Consider the following 12,821-nt stretch of genomic DNA (forward strand, 5'->3'; position numbering starts at 1 on the left):
CGGAATAAGTAATTAAAATTAGATGCTTTATAGCTTTATTTTCCATAGATATCTTTTAAGAAGGAGTTTTAAATTTTGGATCAGTTTTAGATGCACAGAAAAGTTGCAAAGATTTTGCAAAGCCTTCCCAGGACCCATTCATGAAATGCCTCCATTGTTAGCATTCTGCAAGATTAGGGGAACTGGCGCAACAGTTAAGATACTTTCCTTGCACACTGAGTTTGCTCTCTGGATCTAAATAGCTCTTGAGCATCACCAGGAAATGCCATTGGAAGTACTTGAGAACAGCAGGAGATGGGTGGGTGGGGGATAAGGAATTCCTCTCTCCCCCTCCCCCCAGTTCTCAGCAATTCCACATCCTGCAGGCTCGGGGTGGCTGAGAATTGCTAGCAGGTAGGGACAGAAGATCCCCTGCACAGTTTTATGAGACACTAAACAACCAATCAGCCAACCACATCAACAATAAAGTCTATATTATCATCCATTTCACAGAGTGTCTGATTCGGTGGATGAAGGGAAACCCACTTTAAAGTCATGCTTTGAAACTTCAGAGGGAGAAATTAGAGAGCCTGGGAAGTGGGCTAGGGTTGTCTGTGCAAACTGGGTTTTATATATATTATTAACTATTTTTATATTATTAACTATTAATAAATATACCATATATATAAAGATTAGGACTAAACTTATTGTCCAACTTCTCCATAGTTACACCAGAAGTTAGCAAGTCAGAAAACAATGCCTTCAAAATTCTGAATAAAAATGATGTCCCAAGGAAGCCAGAGAACTAGTCTAGTAGAAAAGGCACTTGCCTTGCCCTCTGATGCCTGCCCCCAGCTTGACAAGCTACACCATATATAGTCCCTTGAGCACTCTCAGGATTGACCACTGAGCACAGAGCTGGAGAAAGCCCTGAGTACAACTGGATGTGGCCCCCACACAAAACAAAATCAAACCAGTATTTCTGGTAAAATCCTATAGTAAGCAAATGACATTGTGTGAAATGTGATATTAAAATAAGGTCGATTCTAAAACTTTCAGGGTTTAGAAAAAGACTTCTCATGTCTCCTTTGTCAGAAAGGGATTCAAAGTTTTGCTTCTGTGGAAGGGAAGAGAAACATGGAGAACATTTGTCTGACAAACGAAGGAGGTTGCAAGCTTTATAGGTCAGAATCCCCCAAGCAATCTGTACAGTGTAGACAGGAAGCTAGAAGTGTCTGAACCATTCAGATTCACAGTTCTATTGGGATGTGTGGTTGACTTGATGATAGGTGAAGGAAAAATTAAAATTAAAGAGAAAAAGTTGATTACCACACACCTCTTCCTATATCCCCTCTTCCACCCCCAGAAATATGAGATTGCATGTGAGCAGAGTACGTTGTCTGATTTGGTTTTGAATCAAACACAAAGTCATTGTAAAACCACTATTGTATATTGATTTATTATTATGCTGGGTGAAATGAGGGTGATAGGGGAGACAGACAGATACAGAGATAGACAGACAGCGAGAACCCCAGCACATCCATCCCAGGTTCAGAAGGCAAAAGTTACAATCTAAAGTTGAAATAAGATCAAAAGATCCCCTGTCTCAGCCTATTTTTGAAATAACATGGAAATTGAGGACAGAGAATAAACCACTGAGAATAGTTAGATCTAAGAAGTGGAGCTTGGGAATTGACTAAGGGAAAAATCTAGTAGGCTGAATTGTTTTGGAAAAAAAAAAAACAACCAACAATGCTCATTTATTTATTCAGAAGGGAAAAGACTAATGACCCGGGTTTCCACAGCCACACTGGTACAGCTATCAGGGAGTGTCCAGAGGGGAAAGTAGAATGGGTGGCCTGGTACAAAGTATCTTGGATTCTTATCAGTGTCTTGGCCACTCAAATGGGATCTTTTAATCTGGTGCCCTGAATTGCATACACACACTTGCATTCAGAGACTTCAGGTTAAATGATCACTTACTATTTACAGAATTGTCAGACTTCTCTGACCAAAGGGCAGAGCACAGTTTGTTTGCCTCAGCTGAGTGTCCTTCTGAAGACATGGCGTTCCCTGAAGGGTTTGGATGGGGGGCAGCCACTGCAGCCTACCAAGTGGAAGGTAAGAGACCCCCTGTCCTCTGCCTTAGTTTGGGTGGATTGCTTCTGGTGAATTCTGTCTGCCTAAGGGGAGACGTTGCAGAGAAGAGATTAGTCAGTAATAAATCAACACAATGAAACTGTCACTTTCCCCAGATTCAAGGTGAAAAATGTGGGGATGAGATTCACACACAGGGTTGAGGTGTAGTGCTGAACATCTATACAGGGTGGTGGTATGAGAGTGAGATCCTATTCAACTGTTAGGAAAGCCAGGCAAATGGGTTAGGTTTATAGGTATGGGGGGTGAACATTCACACAGGGTGGAAGTGTGAGGTAAGATCTATGCAGGATGGGAGTGGGTCTAAGATAACTAACTGTGCTCAGCTTACTCCTGAGTCTACATGTAGGGATCCCTCCTGTCAGGCTTGGGTAGACCATATACATGATCAGGGATTAAACCTTGGTTGGCTGTGGATAAGACAAGGCCTCTACCAGCTGTATTATCACTCCTGTATAATCTGACTTTTTAGAAATATAAGATTGTTGACAGGTATCAAGGGAAAATATTTGTTTGGGAAAGTAAATGTGAAGACCCCTTGAACTCATTAAAACTAAGGAAAGTTCTTAGAGTAATTTCTTAAAGCTTTTATAGAAAGGCAAACAGGAGATGCTAAACACAGCCAGGCATTCTTTCTTATTTCCTCCAGCCAAAGATAGTCAAAGGCAGCATTAGTTCAGGAGGGTCCACACTGGAGTGTAATGGGCCCAATAATTCAGCATAATAGGGATTCTCATGAGTATTGAGAGAAACTGGGAGGCAGAGCCCAGCTCCTGGAGAACTTCTAACCCTCATGAGGGTGTCAACCCAGGACCAACGGACAATTTTAGAATCCCCAAGAGTTCTGGAAGGATTCAGCCTCACTTCACCCAGAATCTCAGAGGCTGCCTGACCTTGCTCCCTGAAGTATAACTTGATAATGAACTTGGTTCTCCCTTCTACAACTGCAGAGAATATATTTCTGATGTTGAATTCATCTAGTTTGTAGTGCTTTGTTAGATTAGCCTCAAGAAAACATAGAAATCAGGACAGATGAAAAGACAAATGCAAGACATCATCATAGCTTAAATAATGTCAGGGTTGTTTTGGGAAAGCTTCCCATGAAAGGGTCTGGTCCAGCCACTGGAATTTTTAAATGAAGGTCATCTTCTCACTCTCTGAGTTTGAGTCTGTTTCCCCCTTTGAACTGTCCTAGCCCCCAAAGGTTTATAGTCACTAAAATTCACAGACACACAGCTGAATGGGGAACTGAGAGTGAATCATACCTGTAAAAACAAAATAATCTGACCAGGTAATGCATCCTAAAGCACGACCGTGTATCTTTCCACTGATTTCAAGACACAGTTGTGTGGTGGGTGTTAATTTTTTGAAGGAAAGAATAAGAAAAATGCAATAAATAATGTGTGCAAAATTATATGCTTTAGGCGAGTTATAAAGGTGATGGAAACTGTTAAAAATACTTTTGTTAGATAAAGAGGCAGGGAAGAACATATAGAAGAACATCGTATGTACAGAAGTGAGTCTCAAGTGGCATTTCAAAGTACAGAAATACTTCTATGAATTCATAAAAGGCTTTAGGGATGAAACCCCATTCTATGAAGCAGCCTCAGCCCCTGGTTTTGGTGAGCGCAGAATAACAAGTAGCTCATTGGTGTTTTGTTTCCTTCCTCCTCACAGTTATGAAAATGCCACTTAAGGATGAGTTTCTACAGTGCTTAGGAGCATTTAGCTCCTGATGACTTCTGAGAAAGCTCTTAAGCAGCAAAATGAGTTGTGTGCACCTTCCCACAAATGTTTAGCAAAGTCTGAACTGCTCGATCAATGCTTCCTGGTAGGAGTTGAACCAAACATAATGACTTTTATGAACACCGTTATCAATCTTTGGTGTTGCACTGGCTATTAAAATTACATTTGGACTTTGGCTTTCTGTTGGCAGATTCCAGCGCTGCTCATAAACTTTGGCTGTTTGACTTGCTTTGTCAATGGTTCTGAAATGTGGACTTTTTCCTTGCACTAGGAAAACAGGACACTTTCACAAGCTGGTTTTAAGTCCAGTTAGTGATGATTCTATCTGAGTTGTTTCTTAACAACTCATGAGGTTGGTTCATCTGTGTGCTGTCAATGTCAGCCAGGTTTTCAGTTTCTCTACATCACTTTCTCTTTGCTTTCTCTATTCAACCAATTTGGGTGGTGTATTTGGAATTCCTATGTCCACTAACTCCTTTCCTTAATCATCCTAGTTTGGGACTTTGATCTCTTGCCTGTTCTAAGCAGACTTTAGAACAGGGCTTACCAGATAAGGTAGATCTGTGATTTGTCAAGATTACTAAGAAAGGAGAAGGAAGGATTAAGAGCGTAGTTGTTCCTTTCTTGGTGTTGTATGAGAAAGAGAACTGAGTATTCTATGTATCATTGTTTCAAAGTTGATAAGACAGAAATCAGACTTGTTTCTTTTCTACAGTTTCCAATTTGTGAATGGCGATAGAGAGATATAGTACAGTGGGTAGGGTACTTACCTTGCAGGTAGCCAACCTAGGTTTGATCCCCAACATCCTAAATGGTCCTTTGAGCACAACCAGCAGTAATTTCTGAGTGTAAAGCCAACAGTAACCCCCTAGCACTGTCAGATGTGGCCCCAAACCAAACTAACCAAACAAAAAACACCCACCAAATTTGAGAATGAGAGCCGTGACAATAATTGTCCTCTTTCGGATGCTACCACAAAGTCATGTTGGCATCTTTGAAAGATAATGGCTTTGGAAAGGCCAATTTTCAAATATTCATCAGTGCTTTACACAACGGGCAATTGTATACCAATTGTAAATAATGGGTATTGACTATCCATGACTGATGAGATTTAATACAGTCATAAACAACCTTATGAGACAGAACAGCATCTTATTGACCACGAAGGGGTAATCTAGTTGTAAACAACTGATGTGGACTAGAGGGAAACCACACTCACAAATTAGGGTAAATGGAAGCTGTAAATAGCTATTGGGGCCACATATGTAGGTACTGGCTAAAATTTAGAGTTGGGTTTATAATTAGTGCACAGTTGGATTACTTCTGACTCTTCTGATGCATCATTGTAGAATAAGTCTCTAAATTATCTCTATTTCAGATTTCTTACTTGCATTTTTTAAATTACTTTATTTAAACATTATGGTTCCAAGGTTGTTCATAAGTCAGCTTTCTTTTTCAAAATTACAATGTTGTTCATAATTGAGTTTCAGTCATACAATGTACATTCCACCAGTGCATGCTTCCCGCCATCAATGTTCCCAGTTTCTCTCCCCCGGCCTGCCCTGGGGCAGATTCTCTCTCTCTCTCTCTCTCTCTCTCTCTCTCTCTCTCTCTCTCTCTCTCTCTCTCTCTCTCTCTCTCTCTCTCTCCCTCCCTCCCTCCTCTCTCTCTTCTCTCTCCCTCCCTCAGAGACACAGTGTTTTGCAATATTGTGCCTCAAGGGGTATCATGACATGCAAATTCTTAATGCTTCTCTCTCTGTCCTCTCCCCAACTCTGAATTTTTTTTTTTTTGGTTTTTGAGCCACACCTGATGATGCACAGGGGATACTCCTGGTTGTGCCCTCAGAAATTGCTCCTGGTTTGGGGGACCATATGGGAAGCCGGGAATCAAACCAAGGTCCGTTCTGAATCAGCTGCGTAAAAGCCAAAAGCCTTGCCACTGTGTTATCTCTCTAGCCCCCAACTCTGAAATTTTTTCTGAATAAATGTTAACTATTTTTTTTCTTTGAACTTGGGTAGAATTCTTTAGCACTTTTTCCCCACGTTTCTTTTTGTTTATTAGTTTGTTCTTTTTTAGGGAAGAGGACACACTCATTTCTATTCAGAGCTTTCTCCTGGCTCTGCATTCGGATTGCTCTTGACAGGCTCTAGGGACAATATGGGGTACCAAGGATTAAACCCAGGTTTCTGTATACAAGTGCCTTACCTACTATACTATCTATCACTCTGATCCCTCCCATTTTTTTCTTTGTCAAATTCTTATTTGAGATCTTATTGTTTTTAGTCCCTCTTCCCATTCACAGACCACACTCTATTATACTTAAGTGTGACAATTAGATGCTTAAATTTTAGGAAGTCACTCTTTGATTAAGCCATTTCAGAAAGCCATGGTTTATTTTCTCAGCTTTTAAAAAATAGGTAGCCTGGGGCCAGGCGGTGGCGCTAGAGGTAAGGTGCCTGCCTTGCCTGCGCTAGCCTAGGACGGACAGCGGTTCGATCCCCCGGTGTCCCATATGGTCCCCTAAGCCAGGTGTGACTTCTGAGTGCATAGCCAGGAGTAACCCCTAAGCATCACCGGGTGTGGCCCAAAAACCAAAAAAAAAAAAAAATAGGTAGCCTGCACTCAGCTAATTTTATTTTAAGAATGTTAGTTTATGGGGCAGGAGAGATAGCATGGAGGTAGGGCATTTGCCTTGCATGCAGAGAAACAGTGGTTCGAATCTCAGCATCTCATATGGTCCCCCGAACCTGCCAGGAGTAATTTCTTAGCGTAGAGCCTGGAGTAATCCCTGAGCACTGCCGGGTGTGACCCCCCCCAAAAAAAAAACCAAACAAAAATATTAAAATGGAAAACTTTTCTCCTTTATTTATTTTTTATTCAATTACCCTGAGATATTGGGTTGTTTGACTTTATATATTGCATGTTATTTATTTCTATCAGATATCTTTAAGTGCCTGTTCGTGATTACAATAAAAATAATACACATTGAGGTACTGGAGTGATAGCACAGTGTGTAGGGCATTTGCCTTGTGTGCTACTGACCTGCGTTTGATCCCTGGCATTCCATATGGTCCTCATATTTTCTGAGTACTGAGCCAGGAGTAACCCCTGAGCTCTGCCAAGTGTGGCCCTAAAACAAACAAAAAGAAAGAGAAAGAAAGAAAGAAAGAAAGAAAGAAAGAAAGAAAGAAAGAAGGAAGGAAGGAAGGAAGGAAGGAAGGAAGGAAGGAAGGAAGGAAGGAAGGAAGAAAGGAAGGAAGGAAGTAGAATGAAAGAAGAGAAAGAAAGAAAGAAAGAAAGAAAGAAAGAAAGAAAAGAAAGAAAGAATAAAGAGAGAAAGAAAGAAGAAAAAGAAAGAATATATTTTGCACCAGTAACTTAAGAAGGCTTTCTTTGCAGTTAAGTAATTTAACTGAAACAGGACTGACTATACATGAACTAGGTTCTGTGTAAGAGGGTTAATCTGTTACTGGAGAGATAGCACAGTGGTAGGAAGTTTACCTTGCACATGGCTACTCCAGGACAGACCAAGGTTCGATCCCTGGCTTTTCATATGGTCCAACCCCTGAGCGCCACCAGAAATGGCCCAAGAACCAAAAGAAAAGAAAAGAAAAAAAAAAAAAAAAACAAGAAAAAAACAAGAAAAGAAAAATAAAAGAAGGTCAATCTGATGACAGTAATTCCTCTCATAAAATGCTATGTATGTGTGTTTAGAGGAAGCTGAGATTCAGACCTCCATAACTGTCAGATAAAAAGACTACTCTAATAAAGATAAGAAGCTTTGTTTTGCTGGCCTTTTTAATTTATAACTTGGTTTGGGGTGGATATGTTCACATAGAACCTTCTCATAAAATGCTGTGTGTGAGGAGGGAATCTAAGCTCCAGACCTAAGTAACTGGCGGAGAAGAGTAGTTTATGTTAATAAAGAGAGGAATATTTTGCTTACTTTTTTCATTTTGGACTTTGTTTTGCCAGAAAGTCTTTATTTTTTTCCTTAATTTTATGGGGATCTAATTTATATGCAGCTTGATTAAAGCGTAAAACATGATGACTTATTTATTGGAAAATATACAAATGGATTAAAATTTATTTCTTCAGATAGAATCACACAAACACAAAATAAAGATCTATTTTTTTTCCCCTGAGTATTGAGGGCTTTTAGGGGTTACTGTCAAAGCAAATGTTTTGTTTGTTTGTTTTTGGGGCTACACCTGGTGGCACTCAGGAGTTACTCCTGGCTCTGTGCTTAGGAGTTACTCCTGCCATGTTTCAGGAACCATATGGGATGCTGGGAATTGAACCTGGATTGGCAGCAATCAAGGCAAATGATCTACCCACTGTGCTATTACTATGGCCCCTGTCAATGCAATTTTTATTTTATTGTAGTTTAGGTAACATAGCTATAATAGGTCCAACTTTTACTATCATGAAGCACCATCACTACCAAGGGTGTCCAAGACCCTCTCCTCTGCCTTTGCCTCACTTCTTTTCTACCCCTTCCTTCATACCATTCCTACCACAATACTTAGTATTTAAAATTTTTTTTGTTTGTTTTTTTGTTTTTTGTTTTTTGGTCACACCAGTGGCACTCAGTGGTTACTCCTTGCTCTGGGCTCAGAAATCACTTTTGGCAGGCTTAGGGGACCAAACGGTTGCCAGGATTCTAACCACCGACCTTCCTGGGTTGGCTGTGTGTAAGGCAAACACCCTACCACTGTTCTATCTCTCCGGCCGCAGTAATTTCAATTTTGTAAATAAAGATAATTTATTATTGTCTACCTCTAATTTTCCTTTTCTATATATTATAGATGAGTGAGATTATCTGGTATTTGACCTTCTCCCTCTAATTTTATTTAACATGAAGACCTCCAGTTTCATTGATGCTACAAGATTTTGGCTTTTTAAAAATAATAGCTGCATTGACTCATTATTCAATTATGTACATAAACTACAACCGCGTTGCTCATTTTGAATTGCTCATTGAGTGGGATTATGCAGTACTTGCCATTCTCTGTCCAGTTGCTATTTGCTTTTGTTTCCCATTCCACTTCCTTTAAATCCATAGTCATCTCTTGTGCTCACTTTGGCAGCACATATACAAATCCACAGTCATCTCTAGAGATTGTTTTCTTTTCTTAACCATCTCAGAGCACTTGAAAGGCATCTTCCCCAGTCACCTTCTTCTTTTATTTAGTATTTCTTGAGATTCAACATAGAGTAAAGGCAGCAGCAATGCCTCTGGTCTGAGGGAAAGAACCAACCAACCGGGCCATCAGGATGACTGATAATCCTTTAATTAATTACTGCAATGATTTCTCTGAGGGCTATTCTGCTCTCTGACCTGGTTGACCCGGAGGGTCTCGAGGGAAACTCCTCTCAATACTTACCAACCATTGTTGGGGAGTGAGTTTATGTTGTAATTCTGTGCTTTTGTTTCTTAGACAATTCAGTCCTATTTTCTTTCTGTTTTCCAGAAGTACTTTAGTAAATGTGCTATTCCATTGGGCTGTCTTCCCCCCCCCCTTTGGCTCTGCTATGGATTCCTTTATTTGTTGTCATTTTAATGTGGCTCTAAGAGGATGAGAAATTAAATATGTGCACTCTGTTCCTGATCTGGAACTGAAAGTCTTTATTCATGATTCTTAATATACGAAGGACCCTCATAAATCATGAAGCATATTTCAGGGTTGACAAATGAACTCTCCTTCTTCTCTTCTTTTTGTATTCTTTTCCTTGTCATTATTACTACATCTAGTCTTTGGAAACACTCTAATCCTGCGGTATAAAAGCAGCAAAAAAAAATCCCATGAAATTTATGGAGCTTCATACAATATACCAAGAGAAACAGACATATTCAGACCTTGTGAGAAAATCTGTGATATGGGAGCTTACTATGACCTTCTGTCCACACATCTGGACATCTTTCTTTAAGGTCAGCTACTTTAAACCTTTACACTTTCTTTTCTTCCTAGCTTTTGGCTCAAACCTTGTGATGCTCAAGGGTTGCTCCTGGCTCTGCGCAATGAATTATTCTTGGCTCTGCCCCAGAAACCATAGGTAGAGTTATGGATCAAACTGGTGCAGGTTGTATGCAAGACAAACATATTAACCATTGTACAATCTCTTTGGACCCCTTTTTATAATTTCTTATTTATATTTACTCTGAACACAGATACCCCAGGTACCAAGTTTTCCCATATTCAAGTTGTCTTCATATATAGCTGAAAGATATCTACAATATCCATTGGCTATGAGACATGTGGGTTATTTATTAATAAGGGATTCCCCTTTTGTGCACTATTTTGTGTCAGCAAGATCCCAAATTTATAATGGATGCTTACCACATGTACTTAGAAGCGATTAGTTATTTGATAATTGTCACTTTTTTCTGTTTTTTTTTCTTTGTGTAATGAAAGTGATATCAGATAAGTATAGGCTATTTAAGACCTATTCAGTCTCTTTTCCCCAAAACATAAGTCAAAGAAGTAATTTTTAACTGAATCTATACATTTGTCTTACAGGTGCAAAGCCCTTCATGCATGTTCACAATCTTATTCATGACACACTAAAAAGTATATTCTTTGAAATATGCACAAAGCTATAAAGTATTTTCATCTTTCTTCCTGTTCCCTTTTCCAGATCTCTCTTTCATTTTGAAAGCAAGTGTGAGTATTTTCATAATACATTTTACACACATTTTACCTTGAAAAACAATTTAAGGCACCCAAGAAGTGTTTTGGAGTTTCTGCTTATTTATTGAGCTACATATTTGAACATAAATAATTTTGACGTCACTAAGAGTATCAGTTAAGATTAATTACACATTTCTTTATTTGTTTGGATCAAGTGAGGAAGCATCATACTGAAAAAATAAAAGAAAGAAATTAGTATGCTATTCTTTCTTTTCCTGCCCATCTGGTGAGGGGCTACTTTCCAGGTAAAATTATTGATACACAAAGTCAGGCTGTTTAAAAAAAAAAAGCATTATTTGGGGCCAGAGTGGTAGCTCAGTGGTAGGGCATTTGCCTTGCACATGGCTGACTCAGACAGATGTGGGTTTGATCCCAGCATCCCATACAGTCCCCCAAATCAGGAGAGATTTCTGAGCGCATAGCCAAGAGTAACCATGAGCACATCTGGGTGTGGGCCCAAAAAACAAAATCGAAAACATTCATTATTAGCCACATGATGTCAGACCAGAAATGTGGTACTTATCTGAACTATCTAATACTTTTATTTAAATACTTACCATGATTTATTTGATCATTTCTGAAGATTACACCTTTCTTATCTGTTTCTGCATACATTCCTTTTGTCTTGGTCGGAGTTCACTGTTCTTTATGCTCCTGGTCTCTCTTTCTTTTGTTCCCCTCTCTTCATCCATTCTAGCATGTTGCTGTTGGTCTGATCTTAAATCAGATCCTGTCTTTACATTTCATTCAGTGGTAGGAATTGGAATCAGGGCTTCAATCCTGCAAGGATTGTGCCTAAACTCTTATATTATCTGTAAGTTATTTTTCCAGTTATTGAGAGATGTCACAAGCTATGAATTCAGACATATGGGTCCAGAGAGATAGCCACACCGGCGGTGCTCAGGGTTACTCCTGGCTGTCTGCTCAGAAATAACTCCTGGCAGGGCACAGGGACCATATGGGACACGGGGATTCGAAACGAACCACCTTTGGGTCCTGGATCGGCTGCTTGCAAGACAAACACCCGCTGTGCTATCTCTCCGGGCCCCCAAGAAGGTTTTTATATGTTATTTTTTAGTTTGAATATTTGAAGTAGTAGGGCAGTTGTGGGCTGTCCACAATTGGAACATGTGTACTTAAATTTTGGCTTCTAAAATGACTTGAATCACAGAGTTGTTGATACTGCATAGGATATATCACTGGGGTGTTGAGAGTTTTAGAGAGCTTGGGGAGTTTTCCTTTGATAGCAGCTAGGGAATTATTGTTTTTTCTACCACTATGAATCATGGGTCTGCCTTGAGATGCCTTACCGTCAACTGAGCATATCCCTACAATGGCTTGAGTACTTTCTCAAGGTGCCTGGCCCCGCCTTTCAATAGTGTGAATAATCAGAATTTGATTGTAAGGTATGTCTGGGCCATTTACAATAGCTTTTAAAATTGTCTGCTGTTTAGATTATCCAGGCCACTGATACCCCATTTATTAGCATGTACAAGTGAAAGTAAACTAGGCTAGGGCCCGGAGAGATAGCACAGCGGTGTTTGCCTTGCAAGCAGCCGATCCAGGACCAAAGGTGGTTGGTTCAAATCCCGGTGTCCCATATGGTCCCCCGTGCCTGCCAGGAGCTTTTTCTGAGCAGACAGCCAGGGAGTAACCCTGAGCACCGCCGGTGTGGCCCAAAAACAAAACAAAACAAAACAACTACAACAACAACAAAAAAGTAAACTGGGCTTAAGAATAATAAGCATAACAATTAGCAAAATAGATGAGATTTAAAAATTCTTTACAATTTTGTAATAGAAAAAAAGCCCATTTTCCCTTTATTTTTAGTTTCAAAGGATCTATTTTTTGTTTGTTTGTTTGCTTTTGGGCCACAACAGGTGACGCTCAGGGGATAGTCCTGGCTATGCACTCAGGAATCGCTCCTGGCTTGGAGAACCATATAGGACTCGGGGGATTGCATGGTAGTCCTTCCTAGGTTAATGCGTGCAAGGCAAGTCCCCTACTGCTTGTGCCACTACTCCGGTCTCTTAAAAGATCTATTTTGTATTTAAAACTTTTTTGTTGTTGTTTTGGGGCCTTGTGCTCAGGAATCACTCCTGGAGGTGCTCAGAGAGCCATATGGAGTTCTTGAGATCCACAAGGGGTCCGACATGTGCAATGCAAATATGTCCTACCTGCTGTAGTATCACCTTTGTCCCATTTATTAAAGCTTATTTAACATAGAAAGCTATTTTCTATTAT

At 39.9% G+C, this 12,821-nt stretch overlaps 1 protein-coding gene across 1 annotated transcript in view; it reads left to right on the plus strand.

The window, feature by feature from the left end:
* The first annotated feature begins 1,896 nt into the window (after positions 1 to 1,896).
* LOC126032387 (cytosolic beta-glucosidase) overlaps positions 1,897 to 12,821 on the plus strand; it is a 139,603-nt gene continuing 128,678 nt past the window's right edge. Inside the window, exon 1 of the mRNA XM_049790046.1 lies at positions 1,897 to 2,100. Coding sequence (XP_049646003.1) covers positions 2,043 to 2,100 — 58 coding nt within the window. The 5' untranslated portion in view covers positions 1,897 to 2,042. The remainder of the gene's footprint in view (positions 2,101 to 12,821) is intronic.

The sequence above is a fragment of the Suncus etruscus genome, chromosome 16, assembly GCF_024139225.1.
Source record: "Suncus etruscus isolate mSunEtr1 chromosome 16, mSunEtr1.pri.cur, whole genome shotgun sequence".
NCBI classification, from domain to species: domain Eukaryota; kingdom Metazoa; phylum Chordata; class Mammalia; order Eulipotyphla; family Soricidae; genus Suncus; species Suncus etruscus.